Here is a 23,550-nt window from a genome sequence, read left to right as displayed (position 1 = left end):
TTAAGATCCTACTGTACATGGTTAGTGTGTGTTTCAACAAAGATCTTCAATATTAAAATATCCAATTATTTTAGTGTGGGGGGATATATAGGACCCTGCCATGTCCCTGTTCCGTCTTTCTGAGGGCGATATGTCCTATCTGTGCAACCCACTGATCTGAGGACACTGATTATCTGTGCTCTGTGACACACATGGCCCTCAGCTACACACCACAGCCAGAGCCATGGCCAAGTGGTTTCAGCTATCCTGTGGCACCGGGACCAAATAGGTTTTTAATGGCTGGATGTTGAACAGGATGTTGCACTGACTGCATAACAATGTGCTCACAGGATCAGAGCACTCCGTGGTTGTGTAGATTTCCGGACTAGGAAGTTCATGGATGGATTTAGACAGGTTTGTCATGTTATACTGTTTAGGCTAGTTGTTTGACCATTCACTCTGATACTTCATTGGGGAAGCAGTGGTAGCCTGCAGGGCTGATGTGTGTTTCTGCCCCACAGTCTGCTTATCACAATGGGTGTTCCATTTCCTGTGGTTTCAGGTCAATGACCTCCCAACACATTCCATGGTCTGACACACGATGTAGAGGGAGGCGAAGGCTGACAGACTCTACTTGTGTGTTTGATCTAGAGTAACCTCTCCGTTTTGCCAAGAATGCAGTAACTCAGAATGCCTTTTTTGACTTAATTTGCACACAGCATGAGAGAGGCATGTAACTGACAATTAACCTGTAAGTCTGTCATTGTTTTGTTTAAAAAAAAAAATGGTGGGTTCGCTATGGGGAAAATGATAAGACAAGCAGAACTACGTGGCTAAGAACTGTTGTAACGGGGATTATTATCGTAGCAACACACCTTTTGGAGTGAAGGCAATCATGCGCTGTGTTAGCTAAGTTTTCATGTCTTCGGGTGTAGTTCGTAAAGGTTGAAGTGTGTATGTTAGGATGGTAACGTTATAATAATTAAGGATGAAGTGTGTATGTTAGGATGGTAACGTTATAATAATTAAGGTTGAAGTGTGTATGTTAGGATGGTAACATTATAATAATTAAGGATGAAGTGTGTATGTTAGGATGGTAACGTTATAATAATTAAGGGTGAGGTGTGTATGTTTGGATGGTAACGTTATAATAATTAAGGATGAAGGGTGTATGTTAGGATGGTAACGTTATAATAATTAAGGATGAAGTGTGTATGTTAGGATGGTAACGTTATAATAATAATTAAGGATGAAGTGTGTATGTTAGGATGGTAACGTTATAATAATTAAAGATGAAGTGTGTATGTTAGGATGGTAACGTTATAATAATTAAGGATGAAGGGTGTATGTTAGGATGGTAACGTTATAATAATTAAGGATGAAGTGTGTATGTTAGGATGGTAACGTTATAATAATTAAGGATGAGGTGTGTATGTTAGGATGGTAACGTTATAATAATTAAGGATGAAGGGTGTATGTTAGGATGGTAACGTTATAATAATTAAGGATGAAGTGTGTATGTTAGGATGGTAACGTTATAATAATTAAGGATGAAGTGTGTATGTTAGGATGGTAACGTTATAATAATAATTAAGGATGAAGTGTGTATGTTAGGATGGTAACGTTATAATAATTAAGGATGAAGTGTGTATGTTAGGATGGTAACGTTATAATAATAATTAAGGATGAAGTGTGTATGTTAGGATGGTAACGTTATAATAATTAAGGATGAAGTGTGTATGTTAGGATGGTAACGTTATAATAATTAAGGATGAAGTGTGTATGTTAGGATGGTAACGTTATAATAATAATTAAGGATGAAGTGTGTATGTTAGGATGGTAACGTTATAATAATAATTAAGGATGAAGGGTGTATGTTAGGATGGTAATGTTATAATAATTAAGGATGAAGTGTGTATGTTAGGATGGTAACGTTATAATAATAATTAAGGATGAAGGGTGTATGTTAGGATGGTAACGTTATAATAATTAAGGATGAAGTGTGTATGTTAGGATGGTAACGTTATAATAATAATTAAGGATGAAGTGTGTATGTTAGGATGGTAACGTTATAATAATTAAGGATGAAGTGTGTATGTTAGGATGGTAACGTTATAATAATTAAGGATGAAGTGTGTATGTTAGGATGGTAACGTTATAATAATTAAGGATGAAGTGTGTATGTTAGGATGGTAACGTTATAATAATTAAGGATGAAGTGTGTATGTTAGGATGGTAACGTTATAATAATTAAGGATGAAGTGTGTATGTTAGGATGGTAACGTTATAATAATTAAGGATGAAGTGTGTATGTTAGGATGGTAACGTTATAATAATTAAGGATGAAGTGTGTATGTTAGGATGGTAACGTTATAATAATTAAGGATGAAGTGTGTATGTTAGGATGGTAACGTTATAATAATTAAGGATGAAGCGTGAATTCATGCCAGGAATAATAAGTGTAAAGTTTGATTTCCTCCCTTCTGTAATAAGCAGCCAATGAGGTATTTTTCCTTTTATTCATGTGTTTAATCTGATACTGTTATAGCTCCGGCTAAACTGTTTATGTCTGTAAGCACTTCAGAGTTATACCAAGCTAATAAGTCACTCGTAAGACAAGAAGGTTGTAAGAGTGTGCTTAACTGTATTTTCACTTACTTTATAGTTCTCACGGAAGGTGATAATTCTGACTAAAACTACAGAATAAAGCCGCCAGTTAAAGTCAAGGAACGGTTGTGCTCGTGGTTACTGGAGGGAGCTACAAGGCATGCCATTATAACTAATGGTCAAGATGTTGAGAATGGTGCTAATCAACAGTGGTCTAAATATTTACATTAACCTTGATTAGAATGGTAACACAACGATCAATTCGGTTGGAAAACTGATTTCCTTCAACCAATCAAGAAAGGCCTAGGAGCCCTTTAACATCTACAAATTCACCAGGACTAGACTAAGAAATATCCCTGTGCATATTGTCATGTCTCTCGTCCTTCTTATCATGTCTGACGTCATGCGTTTGTATGTTGTGTTTTGTAATTATAGGCGTGTCGCGACTTCCTGGACCTAGCGGAGACCCACAGCAGGAGATGGCAGCGGGCGCTGCAGTATGAGAGAGAGCAGCGTATTCACCTGGAGGAGACCATAGAGCAGCTAGCCAAGCAACACAACAGTCTGGAGAGAGCCTGGAGAGAGGCCCCCACACTATCCGCCAACACACCCAGCTCCCCCACCACCAAGAAGGGTAAGGCCCCTTAGCCAGGTCTAATGGTCCTTAGGGCTTTAGACTAACAGGCCTCCTAGTCCATGGTCCTTAGGGCTTTAGACTAACAGGCCTCCTAGTCCATGGTCCTTAGGGCTTTAGACTAACAGGCCTCCTAGTACATGGTCCTTAGGGCTTTAGACTAACAGGCCTCCTAGTCCATGGTCCTTAGGGCTTTAGACGAACAGGCCTCTGTGAATTTGTGGAAATAGGACATGCAAGCCATGTCAGATGGTTTTGAATTAGATTGTCTATGTAATTAAGGATTAGACTGGAATAGACTAGAAGATACATTTCTTATGAGTAGTGAAGTAGCATGATACTAATAGTATTGAAATGGGCATAATCACCTCTCCATCGTGATAGCCATTCTAGTGTATCAGAGTAGACGTGTATCACACAGAAATGGATGGATATAGAAGTATTGTTTGTCCGTCTGAAGTTGTATTGAAGTTGGAGTTTTCCCTCCCATCTCGTCAGGAATTGAGTTCAGTACTTCGTTAGCCTGCAGGGACATTACCTATTAAAGTCAATTATCCATAATTAATATCCATGGTTTGTCGATTAGCTACTGTAACCTACTGTACCTTCCCCTCCACAAATCATGTGATTACTGCCACACCAGTATAGAGCAGGGTGCGTGTTACACACAATACCTTACTGTGTGTGTGTGTGTGTGTGTGTGTGTTTGTGCGTGCGTGCTTGTTTGTGTGTTCCCTCCCTCAGGAGGGAGTGAGAGGCCTCAGAAAGGGGAGGCGAGTGATGAAGATGAGGATACGGAATACTTTGACGCCATGGAGGACTCCCCTGCCTTTATCACAGTGACCACCACTGAGAACACACAGCACAGGTCAGTCAGTATCACCCTGTGGCCTGTACAGTAAAGTCCCTGCCCGGCCGCCCTCTGCTCTTCACCTCCACCTAAATGGATCATGGATGTTTAGTTTGGTATTAGTTTGTCTTTAGACTGATTCAGTGTGAATAGACTGTGATGAATACAAAGATGTGATGACTTGATTGTGCCTTGTTGATGGGTTCCGTAGTGTTTGCACCAGAGCATCTGTCAAGCCCAGAGCCATATAGTACACCTCATATTGCCTGTGTAAGACTCATTCCCTCCATCAGCGGCCCAATAAACCACCAGCGCTAAAACGTAATAACATTCTCCCCTCTGTGCTCATAATCTCTCTCTCACACTCACTCACTCACACACACGCACGTGAACAGCAGACACACACTTGCTTGTACGGTGGCGGTGTTGTCTGTCTGCGACTGCGAGCATCCTCGGTCTGTTTTTAATGAGTGTCTATCTGTCCTGTAATGGCTCTGGCACCATTAACAGCTCAAGATGTTGTCCTCTCTATGATAAAAGATAGCTCGTGCCTCTTACTGCTCCTCTACCAGGGAATGAACCAGTCACAGAAGCCCAGACACTTCTCTGTTTTGGATTCATTCTTTCACCTCCAAAATATGTGGCTCAGTTTTAGAACTTTGTTGCTGCATTTGAATGAGTTGATTTTTTTGCTGTCGTGTTTCTGAGCTATTTTACTTCAACACCCGTCTCACAGGACTCTTTCCCTGTGAAGAAAATAGTGCTTCTATTTTCAAGATGCATACTCTGCTCCTCTCCAGCTCAGACACATCTATCCACCACTAACAGAACAGCTCAGAGACCGATCACTGCTGAATAGAGCCATCCATCTGTGTCTGTGTGCCTGCCTTCTTCCGTCTGTTTTGGTTATTTTGTGTGTCTTCAGTTTGTGGATGCGTTTGTGTGCAAGCGTGCGTGTGTGTCTGTTGTTGTTAAGATGATGTTCCTCTTCCAGGTGTTCTCAGAGTAACCTGTGTGGAGCGAGTGGAGGCCATACCAATGATTGGAACCAGGACAATGTGAGTGTGTCTCCTACAAACAGCTCTCAGTAATAATCCACATCGACACACTAGGCTTTTTCACCACCTCACTGTAGTTCCAGCCTCGTCACTTTTTGTGAAGCTCTTTGTGTTATTTTAAGCCTGTTTCCAGTTGATGTTTTCTAGGATCCTGTTAAGGAAATTTGCATATCACAAACTATAACTTGGGAATGTGTTTTTACACACACACACACACACACACACACACACACACACACTTGCATGCTTTTACCACACAAATGAACACACACGCTCACAGGTTCTCTTTGTGTGTGTACTCCCTGTGGCCTGTTCCCTCTGCAGTGCTGGAGATGCACAGCTGCTCTCTCTTTCTCTCTCCGTCATTTCTCTGGATCTTAATTACCAGTTAGACATCTGCTCTCCCGATTCCCACTCTCTCTCATTCTCCTCTCTTATTCCCTCTCTCTTCTCTCTGTGTCGCTCTACAAATGGTGACTCACTGTGTCCCTGACAAGCTGTCCATAGTTAAGTTAGAGTTCTCTTCACAGCGTTCTATGATGTTAACAAATCTAAAGGTAGATGTGTCTCAGTCACTCCTTCCCATCTCTCTCTGTCTTTCCCTCTCCTCCCTCTCTCTCTCTTTCCCTCTCCTCCCTCTCTCTCTTTCCCTCCCTGTTTCTCCCTCCCTCCCATCTCTCTATCTTTCCCTCTCCCTCCCTCTCTCTCTTTCCCTCCCTCCCATCTCTCTCCCTCTATCTTCCCTCTACCTGTCTCTCCCGCTCTCTTTCCCTCCCCCTCTCTCTATCTTTCCCTCTCCCTCCCTCTCTTTCACTCCCTGTCTCTCCCTCTCTCTCTTTCTCTCTCCCTCTATCTTCCCTCTACCTGTCTCTCCCGCTCTCTTCCCCCCCCCCCTCTCTCTATCTTTCCCTCTCCCGCTCTCTCCCTCCCTCTCTCTCTATCTTTCCCTCTCCCGCTCTCTCCCTCCCTCTCTCTCTCCATCTTTCCCTCTCCCTGTCTCTCCCGCTCTCTCCCTCCCTCTCGCTCTCTCCCTCAGGTGTCTCCTAGCTGTAAGGATTCCGGGAAGGAGCTTCAGCCCCTCAGAAGGAGGCGGAGCCACATCCCAGACAAGCCCAACTACTCCCTCAACCTGTGGAGCATCATGAAGAACTGTATCGGCAAGGAGCTCTCCAAGATCCCCATGCCTGTGAGTGTGTGTGGCGTGCTTGTGTCCATATAGTAGAATGAGCCTAGGTGTGAGTATTTGAAAGGTGGAGAGAGCGGCATCCCAATAGTGGGCTATTTGGGCCTCAAACGTGCAAGTCAGTGACAACTCTTGTAACTATAGAAATCTGACTTTTTCTCTGTCGTGTCTGTCCCTCCCCTGCAGGTGAATTTCAACGAGCCTCTGTCCATGCTGCAGCGACTGACAGAGGACCTGGAGTACCATGAGCTGCTGGACAAGGCGGCGCGCTGCGAGAGCTCCCTGGAGCAGCTGTGTCTGGTGGCAGCCTTCTCTGTGTCCTCCTACTCCACCACCGTCCACCGCACGGCCAAGCCCTTCAACCCCCTGCTGGGGGAGACCTACGAGCTGGACCGCCTGGACGACTTGGGCTACCGCTCGCTGTGTGAGCAGGTACACACAGAGACAGAGATACAGTACAATATGACGCTGAGACAAACGCACACAAAAACACCAAAAAATACTCCATGTATTTGCAGACGTCACTGTCATTTTGTACCTGTGCTGTAGATACAAGCCATTATACACAACAGTTCCAATCATTGGCATACTAGAAGCCAGAGCAGTGATCTTCCTTTGAATGTGTAAATAACCTTTCCCCCCCACCCCCACTCTGTAGGTGAGCCATCACCCCCCAGCAGCAGCTCACCATGTGATTTCTCAGCGAGGCTGGACCCTCTGGCAGCAAATCACCATATCCAGCAAGTTCCGTGGCAAATACCTCTCCATAATGCCTCTGGGTGCGTTTGCTGAATACCAATTCAACATGTACTGATCGCTGTCAACACAATATGAAAATAAATGTCTCATGATGGTGTATGTATGTATGTATATACAGTTGAAGTCAGAAGTTTACTGACAACTTAGGTTGGAGTCATTAAAACTCGGTTTTCAACCACTCCACAAATTTCTTGTTAACAAACTATAGTTTTGGCAAGTTGGTTAGGACATCTACTTTGTGCATGACACAAGTCATTTTTCCAACAATTGTTTACAGACAGATTATTTCACTTATAATTAATTCACTGTATCACAATTCCAGTGGGTCAGATGTTTACATACACTAAGTTGACTGTGCCTTTAAACAGCTTGGAAAATTCCAGAAAATGATGTCATGGCTTTAGTAGCTTCTAATAGGCTAATTGACATAATTTGAGTCAATTGGAGGTGTACATGTGGATGTATTTTTGCATTACCAGGCCAAGTCCCTGCAGGTAGGACTGACCTTGTTTACAAAGGACCCAAAATAACAACCACAGAATATCAACCACAACACGTCGCCTTGTTACACTGTAATGCCATGGTACTAACACTAAGAGAGAATGCAAAGATATCGATTTCATTTTTGTTGTCACTCTTTCTGTTACTCCATTTCATCCCCACCACTCAATCTCTCAATTATATCTCAATGTTCCCTCCTTTTTTCTCCCTTCCCCCTCTTCCCAGGTGCCATTCACCTGCAGTTCCACTCCAGTGAGAACCACTATGTGTGGAGGAAGGTAATCTCCACCGTGCACAACATCATCGTGGGCAAGCTGTGGATTGACCAGGTGTGTCTACTAACTACTTCATGGGGTCTACTTAGTCCCTCAGTGTGTTAGAGGGGTCCGTCTCTTCATCTCTGTAATGTAATCCAGGCCACTGGAATGAGTGTTGTGTAGAGGCAAAGTTCAATCAGAACAGAACAGCATAGCACATGAATAAGCCTGCCTGTGGTCTCTAGGGGTTTCTTCCCCTTTCATCTCGAGTACCCCCCCCCCCCCCCCCCCCTCTCTCTGAGATGACCCAATTACAGTCTGTAAGTGTCTGTCTGTCTGTAGAACTACTCTGTACTCTATACTAGAGTTTCCCAAACTCTGTCCTGGGGCACATTTTGGTGTTTGCCGTAGCACTACACCGCTGATTCAAATCATCCAGGCTTGATGATGAGTTGGTTATTTGAATAAGCTGTGTAGTGCTAGTGCCAAAAACCATACCAGTCCCTCACTGGAGGAGGAGGAGAAGGAGGGAGACGTGGGCCAGGGAATAAACTCTTATCATATGGTAGAATATGGCACACTCACAAACAGCTTCTCATTAACAGTCCCTAAAGCACAACTTAGTGTCAATTATATAGAGCTTCATTCTAGAATCCAATGATATCACTGAGGCTGACTGAATGTACAGACCATAGAATCAGGAATTAGAATACTAGAATGGACATTAACCTTTTTGATGGAATAAAGGTCAGCCATTTTAGTCAGGGAGATGGGTAACCATGGTTTCCCAGTGCTGTGATAAGATATTATGTAAAATAATGAATTTGAAGAATGTATCTTCACTGTGTTTGTTAGCTAGCTAGCTTCCAGTCAAACAAGCCAATAAATCCACAGCCATACACTGGCTGAAATCTGTTGGTGATAGGACTTAGACAAGTGCTGACATTGTATCATACAATGGCACAATTGAAACATTTATGTGTATAAAACCTGTATAAACTTGTTTTATAATTATATATTATTTTAGATTGACAATAATTCTATAACACAATTTCTGAGATATCACATGCCTTACTTTTATTTTCCTGCATTAGTAAAATCAGGATTATGCCTCTACTGCCATTCATTCCAATTAGACTGGTTTGGATTTCTCCCTGACCAATATGACTGCAATTTAATAAGATCTCTATGGTACAGACGCTGTTCTGATGCAGCTGTGGAATGTTGAGATGTTAGTGGTTCTTTCTCTCCTTCTGAACTCTGACGATGACTCATCGGTTGTTCCTGTATGCAATATGCGTGATTGCTATTGATGCTTACCAGCAATTCTCTCTCCTATCCATTCCTCCTCTTTCGTTCTGTCTTTCATCCCATTCTGCCCTCGCTTCTCCCTCTTTCTCTATCCCTCCCACTGTCAATGGGTAGTCGGGGGACATTGAGATAGTCAACCACAGGACCAAGGAGACGTGCCAGCTCAAGTTCTCCCCCTACAGCTATTTCTCCAGGGATGTCCCACGCAAGGTACATGTTCCACCATCACCCTCTAATTAGCCCTGGCTGAAACCTGACTGTGGCATGATGAGCTCGTAGGGTCGGCTGTCACATTGTTGTGTGCTGCCCCCTGCTGGATAGTACAAGCAAATGTATCATTTTTGAATGGACTATTCTTTCATAATAGTTGTTTATGATAAACTATAGAGGTATATTGTATTATTTTCTACATAAGGTTTGATACATTTCCTCACCCCCCTCTCTTCTATCTGTGTGTGTGTGTTGTCCAGGTGACAGGGGTGGTGTCAGACAGTGGAGGGCAGGCCCACTATATCCTGTCTGGCACGTGGGACGATAAGATCGAGAGCTCCAAGATCGTCCAGAGCAGCAAAGGGGGCAGCGGCTCCGAGGGCAAGCAGAAGACTGTCTACCAGACCCTGTCCCCAAAACTACTGTGGAAGAAATACCCTCTCCCGTAAGCACTTTCCAGCACAACAGTTTATACAGTAACACAGATCACGCACTAAGCCTATGATGCACCTTACACAAAAACACTGACTTGTAAAGAATACTACATTACAGAGCAACTCCCGCACTTCCTCCCTAATCCTGTTCTCTCTCTCTCCCTCCGTCAGGGATAACGCTGAGAACATGTACTTCTTCTCCTCGCTGGCGCTGACGTTGAATGAGCCGGAGGATGGGGTGGGGCTGACGGACAGCCGGCTGAGACCGGACCAGAGGCTGATGGAAGCAGGGAGATGGGACGAGGCCAACTCTGAGAAACAGAGACTAGAGGAGAAACAGAGAGCTGTGAGGAGGAGGAGAGAGGCAGAGGCCACAGATGCACTGGACAACGGTAAGACATGGAGAAAGTGGGCAGGGTGGAGAGAAAGGTAAAGGGAGAGTTGATAAAGAAAAAGACTGATAGAAAGGGTCTGGGTAGCGAAGTGGGGAGAGAGGACACTTCAGACATTCCAGAAGTAGGGCTGGATTGATTGAGGGATTTCTATAAAGGTATTTTTTCAGTCACATAACTTTGAATCATTCCTCCAGGTCCCATGACCTTTATGTAAATTATTATGAGAATAACAGTATTACCTGAAGTGAGCCTCATGACAAATGGAGGGGTAATGACAGGTCAAGTAGAGGAAAAGAACAGATTAGGATTGAAGTGAAGAGCTACTGAAGGCTACTAGGGGAAGATTGTAGAGAGAGGACACAACAGACACTTCTAATCCTGGTAACATTGTTATAGTCCAACACTCTGTGTAGCGCTGTGACCTATTGTAGGCTGTATTTGATGTACCCATGACACGTCTCTCTTTTCCTCCCTCTGTTGGTGGTCAGAGTGTGATTATGATGACTCTGGTGAGTGGGGCTGGCCTGGCACTGTTGTGCATCACCCTCCCCCACCCCATATTTTTATGTTGACCCTCCCATTTGTGGTGGAAAAAGTACCCAGTTGTCATACTTAAGTAAAAGTAAAGATACACAATATGTACAAAGTATGTGGACACCCCTTCAAATTTGTGGATTTGGCTATTTCAGCCACACTGTTGCTGACAGGTGTATAAAATAGAGCACGCAGTAGAATGGCCTTACTGAAGAGCTCAGTGACTTTCAACGTGGCAACGTCATAGGATGCCATCTTTCCAACAAGTCAATTCTTCAAATTTCTGCCCTGCTAGAGCTGCTCCGGTCAACTGTAAGTGCTGTTATTGTGATGTGAAAAAGTCTAGGCGCAACAACAAATCAGCCGCGAAGTTGTAGGCCACACAAGCTCATGGAACGGGACTGGCGAGTGCTAAAGTGTGTAGCACGTAAAAATCGTCTGTCCTCGGTTGCAACACTCACTACTGAGTTCCAAACTGCCTCTGGAAGCAATGTCAGCACAAGAACTGTTCGTTGGGAGCTTAATGAAATGGGTTTCCATGGCTAAGCAAGCCGCACACAAGCCTAAGATCACCATGCACAATACCAAGCGTCTGCTGGAGTGGTGTAAAGCTCACCGCCATTGGACTCTGGAGCAGTGGAAATGCGTTTTCTGGAGTGATGAATCACGCTTCACCATCTGGCAGTCCGACGGACAAAACGCTACCTGCCCCAATGCATAGCGCCAACTGTAAAGTTTGGTGGGGGAGGAATATTGGTCTGGGGTGGTTTTTCATGGTTCGGGCTAGGCCCCTTAGTTCCAGTGAAGGGAGATCTTAACGCTACAGCATACAATGACATCCTAGACGATTCTGAGGAAGGCCCTTTCCTGTTTCAGCATGACAGTGCCCCCATGCACAAAGCGAGGTCATACAGAAATGGTTTGTCGAGATCGGTGTAAGAACTTGACTGGCCTGCACAGAGCCCTTACCTTAACCCCATCGAACACCTCTGGGATGAATTCGAACGCCGACTGCGAATAGGGCCTAATCGCCCAACATCAGTGCCCGACCTCACTAATGCTCTTGGGGCTGAATGGAAGCAAGTCTCTGCCGCAATGTTCCAACATCTAGTGGAAAGCTTTCCCAGCTGAGTGGAGGCTGTTATAGCAGAAAAGGGGGTGCAACTCCTATATTAATGATTTTGGAATAAGATGTTCATCGAGCAAGTGTCCACATACTTTTTGTAGTGTACCTTAATAGAAAATGACTCAAGTAAAAGTGAATGTCACCCAGTAATATACGACTTGAGTAAAAGTCTAATAGTATCTGGTTTAAAATGTACAGCGGTGGAAAAAGTACTTCATTTTCATAAATGAGTCAAAGTAAAAGACATCAAATTCCTTATTTTCGGCAAACTAGATGGCACGATTGTCTCTTTAAAAAAACATTTATTTTTAAAGAGAGCCAGGGGCACAGTCCAACTCTCAGACATAATATACAAACGCAGTATTTAGTGTTTAGTCCACCAGATCAGAGACAGTAGGGATGGCAAGGCGTTATATTGAAAGGTGTGTGAATTGGACCATATTGATGTCCTCCTGCCTGAGCATTCAAAATGTAACAAGTACATTCGGGCATCAGGGAAAATGTATGGGAGTAAAAAGTACATATTTTCTTTCGGAATGTAGTGGAGTAAAAGTTGTCAAATATAAATGGTAAAGTACAGATCCCCAAAAAAATACTTCAGTAGTACTTCAAAGTATTTTTTACTTAGTTACTTTATGCCACTGCTTTGTGGTTATGACAGCGTTCCAGGTTGTCTTTTTTGCAGTCACGCTGCACATCTAAGATCAAATCAAATGTATTTATAAAGCCCTTTTTACATCAGCAAATGTCAGAAAGTGCTTATACAGAAACCCAGCCTAAAACCCCAAACAGCAAGCAATGCAGATGTAGAAGCACAGTTGCTAGGAAAAACTCTCTAGAAAGGCAGGAACCTAGGAAGAAACCTACAGAGGAACCAGGCTCTGAGGGGTGGCCAGTCCTCTTCTGGCTGTGCGAAGGGGAGATTATAAGAGTACATGGCCATTTAAGACCAAGTTGTTGTTCAACATGTTCAAACGTTCATAGATGACCGGCAGGGTCAAATAATAATCACAGTGGATGTAGAGGGTGCACCAGGTCAGTATCTAAGGAGTAAATGTCAGTTGGCTTTTCATAGCCAAGCATTCAGAGGTCGAGACAGCAGGTGCGGTAGGCAGAACAATTGAAACTGGAGCAGCAGCAGAACCAGGTGGACTGGGGACAGCCAGGAGTCGTCAGGCCAGAAAGTCCTGAGGCATGGTCCAAGGGCTCTGGTCCTCCAGGGGGGGAGAGAGAGAGAGAATTAGGGGGAGCATACTTAAATTCACACAGGACACCAGGTAAAACAGGAGAATTACACCAGATATAACAGACTGACCCTAGCCCCCCGGCACATAGACTATTGCAGCAAAGATACTGGAGGCTGAGACAGTTGGGGTTGGGGGACACTGTGGACCCATCTGACGATACCCTCGGAAAGGGCCAACCAGGCAGGATATAACCCCACCTAATTTGCCAAAGCACTGTCCCCAGTACACAGCCCCACACCACTAGAGGGATATCAACAGACCACCAACTCACTACCCTGAGACAAGGCTGAGTATAGCCCACGAAGATCTCCTCTACTATACGAGCCCGAGGGGGGCACAAAACCAGACAGGAAGATCATGTCTGTGACTAAACCCACTCAACTGATGCACCCCTCATAGGGACGGCAACAAAGTGACTCAGTCCCCGTAGTAGGGTCAGAGGCAGAGAATCCCAGTGGCGAGAGGGGAGGCGGCCAGGCAGAGACGGCAAGGGCAGTTCGTTGCTCCAGTGCCTTGTCATTCACCTTCACACCCCTGGGCCAGACTACACTTAGAGATGAGTCTTCAGTAAAGACTTAAAGGTTGAGACCGAGTCTGCGTCTCTCACATGGATAGGTAGACCATTCCATAAAAATGTAGCTCTATAGGAGAAAGCCCTGCCTCCAGCTGTTTGCTTAGACATTCTAGGGACAATAAGGAGGCCTGCGTCTTGTACGTGTAGGTACAGCTGAAGTCAGAAGTTTACATACACTTAGGTTGGAGTCATTAAAACTCGTTTTTCAACCACTCCACAAATTTCTTGTTAACAAACTATAGTTTTGGCAAGTCGGTTAGGACATCTACTTTGTGTATGACACAAGGATTTTTTCCAACAATTGTTTACAGACAGATTATTTCACTTATAATTCACTGTATCACAATTCCAGTGGGTCAGAAGTTTATGTACACTAAGTGTAAGTGTATAAGTGAAATACATACAGTAAGTTAAACAGCTTGGAAAAATCCAGAAAATGATGTCATGGCTTTGGAAGCTTCTGATAGACTAATTGACATCATTTGAGTCAATTGGAGGTGTACCTGTGGATGTATTTCAAGGCCTACCTTCAAACTCAGTGCCTCTTTGCTTGACATCATGGGAAAATCAAAAGAAATCAGCCAAGACCTCAGAAAAAATTGTAGACCTCCACAAGTCTGGTTCATCCTTGGGAGCAATTTCCAAATGCCTGAACGTACCACGTTCACCTGCACAAACAATAGCACATGGGGACATAGATCATACATTTTAGAGAAATGTCCTCTGGTCTGATGAAACAAAATAGGACTATTTGGCCATAATGACCATCGTTGTGCTTGGAGGAAACAGGGGAAGGCTTGCAAGCCGAAGAACACCATCCACCATAAAACACCATAAAATTACACCATAAAATTATGTGTATATATTGAAGCAACATCTCAAGACATCAGTTAGACATCAAGTTAAAGCTTGGTCGCAAATGGGTCTTCCAAATAGACAATGACCCCAAGCATACTTCCAAAGTTGTGGCAAAATGGCTTAAGGACAACGACGTCAAGGTATTGGAGTGGCCATCACAAAGCCCTGACCTCAATCCTATAGAGGATTTGTGGGCAAAAGTGAAAAGGTGTCTGTGAGCAAGGAGGCCTACAAACCTGACTCAGTTACACCAGCTCTGTCAGGAGGAATGGGCCAAAATTCACCCAATTTATTGTGGGAAGCTTGTGGAAGGCTACCTGAAACGTTTGACCCAAGTTAAACAATTTAAAGGCAATGCTACCAAATACTAATTGAGTGTATGTAAACTTCTGACCCACTGGGAATGTAATGAAATAAATAAAAGCTGAAATAAATAATTCTCTCTACTATTATTCTGACATTTAACATCCTTAAAATAAAGTGGTGATCCTAACCTAAGACAGGGAATTTTTACTAGGATTAAATGTCAGGAATTGAGAAAAACTGAGTTTAAATGTATTTGGCTAAAGTGTATGTAAACTTCTGACTTCAACTGTATGTACGGCAGGACCAAATCGGAGAGATAGGTAGGAGCAAGTCCATGTAATGCTTTGTAGGTTAGCAGTAAAAACCTGGAAATCAGCCCTAGCCTTAACAGGAAGCCAGTGTAGAGGTTAGCACTGGAAGAATATGATCAAATGTTGGGGTTCTAGTCAAGATTCTAGCAGCCGTTTTTAGCACTAACTGAAGTTTATTTAGTGCTTTATCCGGGTAGCTGGAGAATCGAGCATTGCAGTAGTCTAATCTAGAAGTGACGAAAGCATGGATTAGCTCTTCTGCATCATTCTTGCACAAAAAGCTTCAGAATTTTGCAAAGTTCAAATATGGAAAAAGCTGATAATCATGACTGCAATAAAGATGACCTGGAAGGCGTTCTTTGTATGGGGTCTGCATGCTGACTGCTTCTCCCTTGTACCTACTGGTCCAGACTATGACCCGGTCCTGCTGCCATATGCCCTTTTCATTCAGACTTGACTTGGCCTTACTATGCCTGTACTGTTTCAGAGCCAGAGACATAGAGGTGTCTAATGTGTGGGAGTGACAGTAAACCATACAGAATAACTCCCTGAGCCCTTAATTCGAGTGACGCTTGTGTCTCTTCCCCAGGTCGAGAGTATGAGGGCTTCCAGCCACAGTGGTTCCACAAGAGGAAGAACGCCATCACTGGGGAGACAACCTTTGTGTACAAGGGTGGATACTGGGAGGCTAAGGACAGTCAGGACTGGAGTACGTGCTCTGAAATCTTCTAAGCCTAGACCAGACCCATCCTACCCCATCACTGGACCCACCCAGGCCCAGGAGACTGCTCCACCACTGGCCCTGGAGGAATGGGGGTCTGGATGTGGACCTCTGTGTGCATGAGAATGTGAATGTCTCACACACTCACAACACAGTGTACCTCCCCATGTACACACAGAGGTCATATTTTTTACAGAGTCAAGGGAGAGAAGGGACCTTTTCTAGATCCTCCCTGACCTAACACTGAGCTGTGTGGGGGTGTGTGAGAGAGATGGGAGATTGAATACCATAGAAAAGGGGCCCCAAAGAGGCTTCCAAAAGAATCAGGTGCTCCACACACGCTACCCACAATGCACCTTTCCTCTGCTCAGCACATCTGTTTCTAGGGGTTTTAGTGATTGAACAGCAACCCATCTAAATCAGTTCTCCTCTCCTCCACTTGTATACTGGGATGAGATGAAGTCCATCCTGTCTAACGGACAGATGGACAGACAGACAGAGAGACAAAAATAATGCTTCAGAAGTTTATAGAAAGACAGTGTGTGTATGTATGTATGTATGTATGTATGTATGTATGTATGTATGTATGTAATAATGTGTGTATATATATATATATATATATATATATATATATATATATACACACACACACAAACTACCAGTCAAAAGTTTGGACACACCTACTCATTCAAGGGTTTTTCTTTATTTTTTACTATTTTCTAAATTGTAAAATATTAGTGAGGACATCAAAACTATGAAATAACACATATGGAATCATGTAGTAACCAAAAAAGTGTTAAACAAATCCAAATATATTTGAGATTTGAGATTCTTCGAAGTAGCCACCCTTTGCCTTGATGACAGCTTTGTACACTCTTGGCATTCTCTCAACCAGCTTCACCTGGAATGCTTTTCCAACAGTCTTGAAGGAGTTCCCACATGCTGAGCATTTGTTGGCTGCTTTTCCTTCACTCTGCAGTCCAACTCATCTCAAACCATCTCAATTGGGTTGAGGTCGGGTGATTGTGGATGCCAGGTCATCTGATGCAGCACTCCATCACTCTCCTTGGTGAAATAAAAGGTCATTGTCCTTTTGAAAAGGAAATGATAGTCCCACTAAGCGCAAACTAGATGGGATGGCGTATTGCTGCAGAAAGCTGTGGTGGTTAAGTGTGCCTTGGATTCTAAATAAATGACAGTGTCACCAGCAAATCACCCCCACGCCATCTCACCACCTCCTCCATGCTTTACAGTGGGAACCACACATGCGGAGATCATTCGTTCACCTACTCTGCGTCTCACAAAGACACAGCGGTTGGAACCAAAAATGGCAAATTTGTACTCATCAGACCAATGGACAGATCTAATGCCCATTGCTCGTGTTTCTTGGTCCAAGCAAGTCTCTTCTTCTTATTGGTGTCCTTTAGTAGTGGTTTCTTTGCAGCAATTCAACCATGAAGGCCTGATGCACACAGTCTCCTCTGAACAGTTGATGTTGAGATGTGTCTGTTACTTGAACTCAATTATTTATTTGGGCTGCAATCTGTTAATTCGAATGAATTTATCCTCTGCAGCAGAGGTAACTCCGGGTCTTCCTTTCCTGTGGCGGTCCTCATGAGAGCCAGTTTCATCATAGCGCTTGAGGGTTTTTGCGACTGCACTTGAAGAAACTTTAAAAGTTCTTGACATTTTCCAGATTGATTGGCCTTCGTGTCTTAAAGTAATGATGGACTGTCGTTTCTCTTATCTTATTTGATCTTGCCATAATATGAACTTGGTATTTTACCAAATAGGACTATCTTCTGTATACCACCCCTACCTTGTCACAACTTAACTGATTGGCTCAAACGCATTAAGAAGGAAAGAAATTCCATAAATGTACTTTTAACAAGGCACACCTGTTAATTGAAATGCATTCCAGGTGACTACCTCATGAAGCTGGTTGAGAGAATGCCAAGAGTGTGCAAAGCTGTCATCGAGGCAAAGGGTGGCTACTTTGAAGAATCTGAAATATATATATATATATATATATTTGGATTTGTTTAACACTTTTTTGGTTACTACATGATTCCATATGTGTTATTTCATAGCTTTGATGTCTTCACTATTATTCTACAATGTAGAAAATACACACACACACATATATATATATATATATAACGATACCCATTTTAGCCATTTATATATTTATTTTTAGGAACTCAGTCAGGGTCTCAATTTACTAATGAGAGAAATAATAGTAGAATACACCAGGTGCAATTTCAAAATGTGGTTGTGCATCAGCAGTTTTTAACTTTTTATGTCAGTCACTGACAGTCACTCAATTAGCCATGTCAGCTAGCAATTTTAGATTGGTAGCTTGTCTAGCCAGCTATCTAACTTATAGTAATCATGGTCGAATACTGACCTGGCACACAAGGCATTTGCCCAGGGGCCCTGACATCCAGGGGGCCCTCATTTGATTTTGTTAGTCATTCTCACTCAGATATCATATTAACATGGCATTCAAACTGAAAAGATTTCTATCCACCCCATGGCAAAATGGGTAGAATTGCTGGAAATGTGTTGTTAAACTGCAACATTTTCTCTCTGCCCCATGGAAAAATGTGTAGAATTGCAGGAAATTAACTTTAAAATGAACATTTGTCTCTACACCGTTAAGTGGGGGATAGGGCTGGGCGATATATCGAATTAATTAGATTAATTCGAATGTATGTTTTTGCGCAATATTCCAAATGCCTGTATCACAAGAATATTTTTTGATTTTATGAGCGTTTATGTCCGCTTGTTCTCATCTCTTTCTGGTCTCGTCTCCTTCACTCCTGTGCTGTGTGCACCTTCCCATTTACACCAGAGTACTGGATATAATGATGAAATGCTCATGTCTCCGCCCTGACAATGGGAGTCGTTTTCGCAAAGGCAGGAAGGCAGGCGACAAGCTTAGGTCCAAAATAAGACCATAGAACCGCATTTTTTTTGGAGGACCGATTTTGGCGAGAGCGAAAACTCTCGCTTCGCCTCTTCCTCTCTGTTTACACACACACACACACACACACACACATACCAAGACCCTCCTCTTTTCACTTACAACAAAGCTGAGAGATCACTAATTCCTCTCTGACAAGAGGTTTCAACTCGCTATATGCATTTGAGCTTTGGTCCCACAAAATCGATCATATGGACACGGAAACGCATTGGGACATAATTGTACTGTAATAGAGGACACGTTAACATTTCTAACGATACCCTTTTTATGTCTCAAATATTCAAATTGATCGCAGAGCAATCAGTACTAAAACGGGAGTATCAATGAACATTGATTCTGGAAAATGAATGCTCAGTTTGCCGTGCGGTATCACGTTCCACTAGTAGCATTTTAGCCAAAGACTGTTATACTAGCTGTCTAGTCTATGCTTAATGCACATTTATAAAAAACAAAACGCAATTATATAAGGAATGGGCAACTCGTTTTAATTCGGGGAAATACGGTAGGCCACTTGATTTCAACAAAGTGGGCAGGCTAGCATGCTGTTCAAACGGAAGGGTGTGCTCATAACAATTCAACTGTTATGCCTTGTTAGCTTGCAAATATATCCAAGTTTGCTAAACTTAAAAGATTAAGATTAGCTGGCTACTCACTAGCACGTGCTTATGAGACCTGTGTTAGTTTTCGATAATGCCTGCTACAAGAAGTTAGTCATTATTAGTGGATGTGCATTATGCATGGTTCTGGTTAAATTTGTAACGAAAATGCCATTTTCATAGACCGACTTGAAAGACAGTGAAGTGATTATTGCAAAAAAACTGATTTAAACTATTTTGATAAAATAATTAAATTATTAGTGGGTCTTATAGTTGTGAAAGACTTTATATATTTAGCCTGGGTATAATATCACAAGCCCTGAATTAATTAGATTATTGCTGACTGTTTGAAATGCAGTGTATTTGACCCAACCAAATCTCGCTTATGGCCCCCAAAAGGATGGACATTTATTTTGACCCCTATTTTATTAACTGGTATCGAGAATGTGCAGTAGGTACAGACTCCAAAGCTTGAATTAGTTCTCCATCTATGTCTGTGCCTGGTAAACAATTTAAATGCACTCTGTTCTTTTCTCCATTGCAGGAGGAACCAGGTTTAGACCTACATTGCCCTGAAAAAGTATTTTCTCCTTTCAAATTGTCTCTACTTTTGCATAGTTTTGATACAGAATGTAATCAGATCTTCAACCAAAACCTAATATTAGATAAAGGGAACCTGAGTGAACAAATAACACGACAATTACATACTTATTTCATTAAACAAAGTTTAAAGTGCAACATCCAATGCCCCTGTGTGAAAAAGTAATTGCCCCCTTACACTCAATAACTGGTTGTGCCACCTTAAGCTGCAATGACTCCTACCAAACACTTCCTGTAGTTGTTCATCAGTCTCTCACGTCGCTGTGGAGGAGTTTTGGCCCATCCTTCCATGCAGAACTGCTGTAACTCAGTGACATTTGTGGATTTTCAAGCATGAACTGCCACAACATCCAAAAAGTTACACATTTTAATCATCTGCCCATAGTACATTCTTCGAAGATTCCTGTTGGTCAGGTGCTTTTTGGGTCGACATATGTCCCATTATGCCTGGCGGAAACAAGAACCTCATACCTATGGTCAAGCATGGTGGTGCTAGTGTGATAGTGTGGGGATGCTTTGCTGCCTCAGGACCTGATCGACTTGCCTTAATAGAAGGAACCATGAATTTTGCTCTCTATCAGAGAATTCTACAGAAGACTGTCATGCAGCAAGACAATGAATGATCCGAAAGACACAATCAAATCTACATGAAAATAGCTCAAACAATTTAATAAAAAACATTGATGTTTTGAAATGACCTAGTCAAAGTCCAGACCTAATCCCAATTGAGATGTTGCGGTAGGACTTGAAACGAGCAGTTCAAGCTTGAAAACCCACAAATGTCGCTGAGTTAAAGCAGTTCTGCATGCAAGAGTGGGCCAAAACTCCTCCACAGCGACGTGAGAGACTGATGGAACAACTACAGGAAGCGTTTGGTTGGAGTCATTGCAGCTAAAGGTGGCACAACCAGTTATTGAGTGTAAGGGGGCAATTACTTTTTCACACAGGGAAATTGGGTGTTGCGTAACTTTAATTAAATACATAAAATAAGCATTCATTTGTTATTTGTAAGCTTAGGTTTTGGTTGACGATCTGATAACATTCTGTATCAATAATATGCAAAAATAGAGAAAATCAGAAAGGGGGCAAATACTTCTTCACGGCACTGTACATACAGTATAACCATATTAGATGTTGAGTGACATGGTCCCAAGGCTGCTTCCTCTGTTGTTAGCAGCAGCTATAGGGACTGTGATAGTTAAATACATTTAACCTTTATTTAACTAGGCTAATATAATAATGATAGTTGATTGAGGCCCGTATTGAACGACCTGTCTGGAGTTGCTCTCGGACGGCGTTAGCTCAGAGAGAACCACACAACCAGAGTACTTTTCCTCACACAAACTAGGTATGTTGTGACATATTACCATCCAAACACTGTCCCACTTTCACTCCGCTGGTAATTGAAGCTGTATCTATGGAGGTAAATGAGCACTTTTCACTGTAGGTTTCCACAGCCTAATCCATATCTGTGTTGATGTTGAGGAGACTTCAGCCTGTGCACTGCACACACCCAGTCCTTTGGTGCTTTACCATTGAAACACACATAACACTTATATCGTGCAGTGAGTCATTTACAGGATATAAAGTGTATTGTAGCTAGAACCTACACATCCCTAAAACTAATCCATCATCCCACACATTAATATCTAGGCAGAGTGTGAATTCTACACCACAGTGTATAGTTCTACAGCCTACATGACAGATCAGTCTGCTCTGGACCTGTAGATGCATTTATACAGAACTGTCTGATGTTGCTATAGCGCTGAAGAAAGCCCATGGTGGCTACTGACAGCATATTGGCATCTTACTACAGACAGACAGAGCATGCTGCTCAGGCCTCCCATAGCACACCACTGTTCAGTGAGCTGCAGCCAGGAAGGGCTGCTAGTGGGGACACTGACTCCCAGGCACTGATCCAGGTTCACCTGAGCTTAAACCTGGTCCTGAATCCCAGTGTTGAAGAGCTGTGGACAGGTTGATCTGGGATCAGCTGGTGAAGACACTGTCAGTCTTTTGCCTTTAAGAAACTGAATAAGGGAGAAGTCCCCTGACTTGTGCACTTCATGTCTTAGGGGAGATGATTATTTTGTAATTACTGTTAGGAATGTAGAATTTGGGCTGGAAGTATTGTACCCACTGTCTGGCCTTCTGTGTGTATATTTTGTGATAAGATAATACCAAGACAATAATATGATTATAAAACGAAGAGTTATAATAATCTGAATAATAAGTTGTGTGTAGTTGAAATCTGAAGTTTTAATTAAAATGTACTGTAAAATGTACCTTTTAATCCAAATTGATCCAGCCAGTTAGAAGTTGATTCTGACTAGCGCCCACGGTTTGGTTGCATATTTAATGTTTTATATTAAAAGAGACTTACACACTGAACATCATTTTTATACAAAGTTCTTGATACTGGCGTAGTGTTTACTTGGTTTAGATTTAAAGTTCACAAACAATCACATTCTGATGTGGCCCTTAAGGATTCTGAGGGCAGCTACAGGGATCTGGCATGTGCTCTGGAGGACAGTGGAAGACGCACAGAATACCCTTCTCAACCCAACATATTGAGCTAGAGGGGTTGCTGGGAGTGATGTGATAAACATAGCATGCAAACTATACTGAACAAAAATATAAATGCAACATGTAAAGTGTTGGTTTCATGAGCTGAAATAAAAGAGCGGAGAATGTTATATACGCACAAAAAGCGTATTTCTCAAAAATGTTGTGCACAAATTTATTTACATATCTGTTAGTGAGCATTTCTCCTTTGCCAAGTCAATCCATCCACCTGATAGGTGTGACATAACAAGATGCTGATTAAACAGCATGATCATTACACAGGTGCACCTTGTTCTGGGGACAATAAAAGGCCACTCTAAAATGTGCAGTTTTGTCACACAGCACAATGCCACAGATGTCTCAAGTTTTGAGCGTGCATGCAAACTGACTGCAGGAATGTCCACCAGAACTGTTGCCAGAGGATTTAATGTTAATTTCTCTACCATAAGCCGCCTCAACCTCATTTTAGAGAATTTGGCAGTATGTCCAACCAGCCTCACAACCGCAGACCACGCCAGCCCAGGACCTCCACATCTGGCTTCTTTACCTGAGGGATCATCTGGGACAAGCCACCCAGACAGCTGATGAAACTGAGGAGTATTTCTGTCTGTAATAAAGCCATTTTTGTGGGGGAAAAACTCGTTCTGATTGGCTGGGCCTGGCTCCCAAGTGGGTGGGCTTATACCTTGCCAGGCCTACCCATAGTTGCGCCCCTGCCCAGTCATGTGAAATCCATAGTTTAGGGCCTAAATCATTTATTTCAATTGACTGATTTCCGTATATGAACTGTAACGTTGAAAATGTTACGTGCTGCATTTATATTTTTGTTCAGTATAGAAACTGTCAAGTGCTGAATGAAATTCTACCCCAATTACATTTTCGTAATTTAGCAGATGCTCTTATCCAGAGCGACTTACAGAGTGAGTAGTAAGTGCATACGTTTTAAAA

General features: G+C 42.7%; 1 protein-coding gene across 7 annotated transcripts in view; it reads left to right on the top strand.

Annotated features, from left to right (window-relative positions):
* osbp2b (oxysterol binding protein 2b) overlaps nt 1-19,697 on the top strand; it is an 82,220-nt gene extending 62,523 nt beyond the window's left edge. For 4 of the 7 annotated variants that reach the window (XM_036935954.2, XM_021621639.3, XM_036935955.2 and 1 more), the window contains 11 exons: nt 3,022-3,220; nt 3,965-4,088; nt 5,065-5,128; nt 6,165-6,314; nt 6,498-6,743; nt 6,970-7,090; nt 7,797-7,900; nt 9,254-9,349; nt 9,610-9,794; nt 9,955-10,175; nt 15,724-18,631. In XM_036935954.2, coding sequence (XP_036791849.1) covers nt 3,022-3,220; nt 3,965-4,088; nt 5,065-5,128; nt 6,165-6,314; nt 6,498-6,743; nt 6,970-7,090; nt 7,797-7,900; nt 9,254-9,349; nt 9,610-9,794; nt 9,955-10,175; nt 15,724-15,866 — 1,653 coding nt within the window. In that variant the 3' untranslated portion in view covers nt 15,867-18,631. Of the gene's footprint in view, nt 1-541; nt 731-3,021; nt 3,221-3,964; nt 4,089-5,064; nt 5,129-5,452; nt 5,625-6,164; nt 6,315-6,497; nt 6,744-6,969; nt 7,091-7,796; nt 7,901-9,253; nt 9,350-9,609; nt 9,795-9,954; nt 10,176-15,723 lie in introns of those variants that run through there. The other 3 variants (XM_090190781.1, XM_090190780.1, XM_090190782.1) reach the window with 3 other exon arrangements.
* Nucleotides 19,698-23,550: the final 3,853 nt, after the last annotated feature.

Source organism: Oncorhynchus mykiss, chromosome 11, assembly GCF_057628025.1.
Source record: "Oncorhynchus mykiss isolate SJ-2025 chromosome 11, ASM5762802v1, whole genome shotgun sequence".
Taxonomy (NCBI): Eukaryota; Metazoa; Chordata; class Actinopteri; order Salmoniformes; family Salmonidae; genus Oncorhynchus; species Oncorhynchus mykiss.
This window is presented reverse-complemented; position numbering and strand designations above follow the sequence as displayed.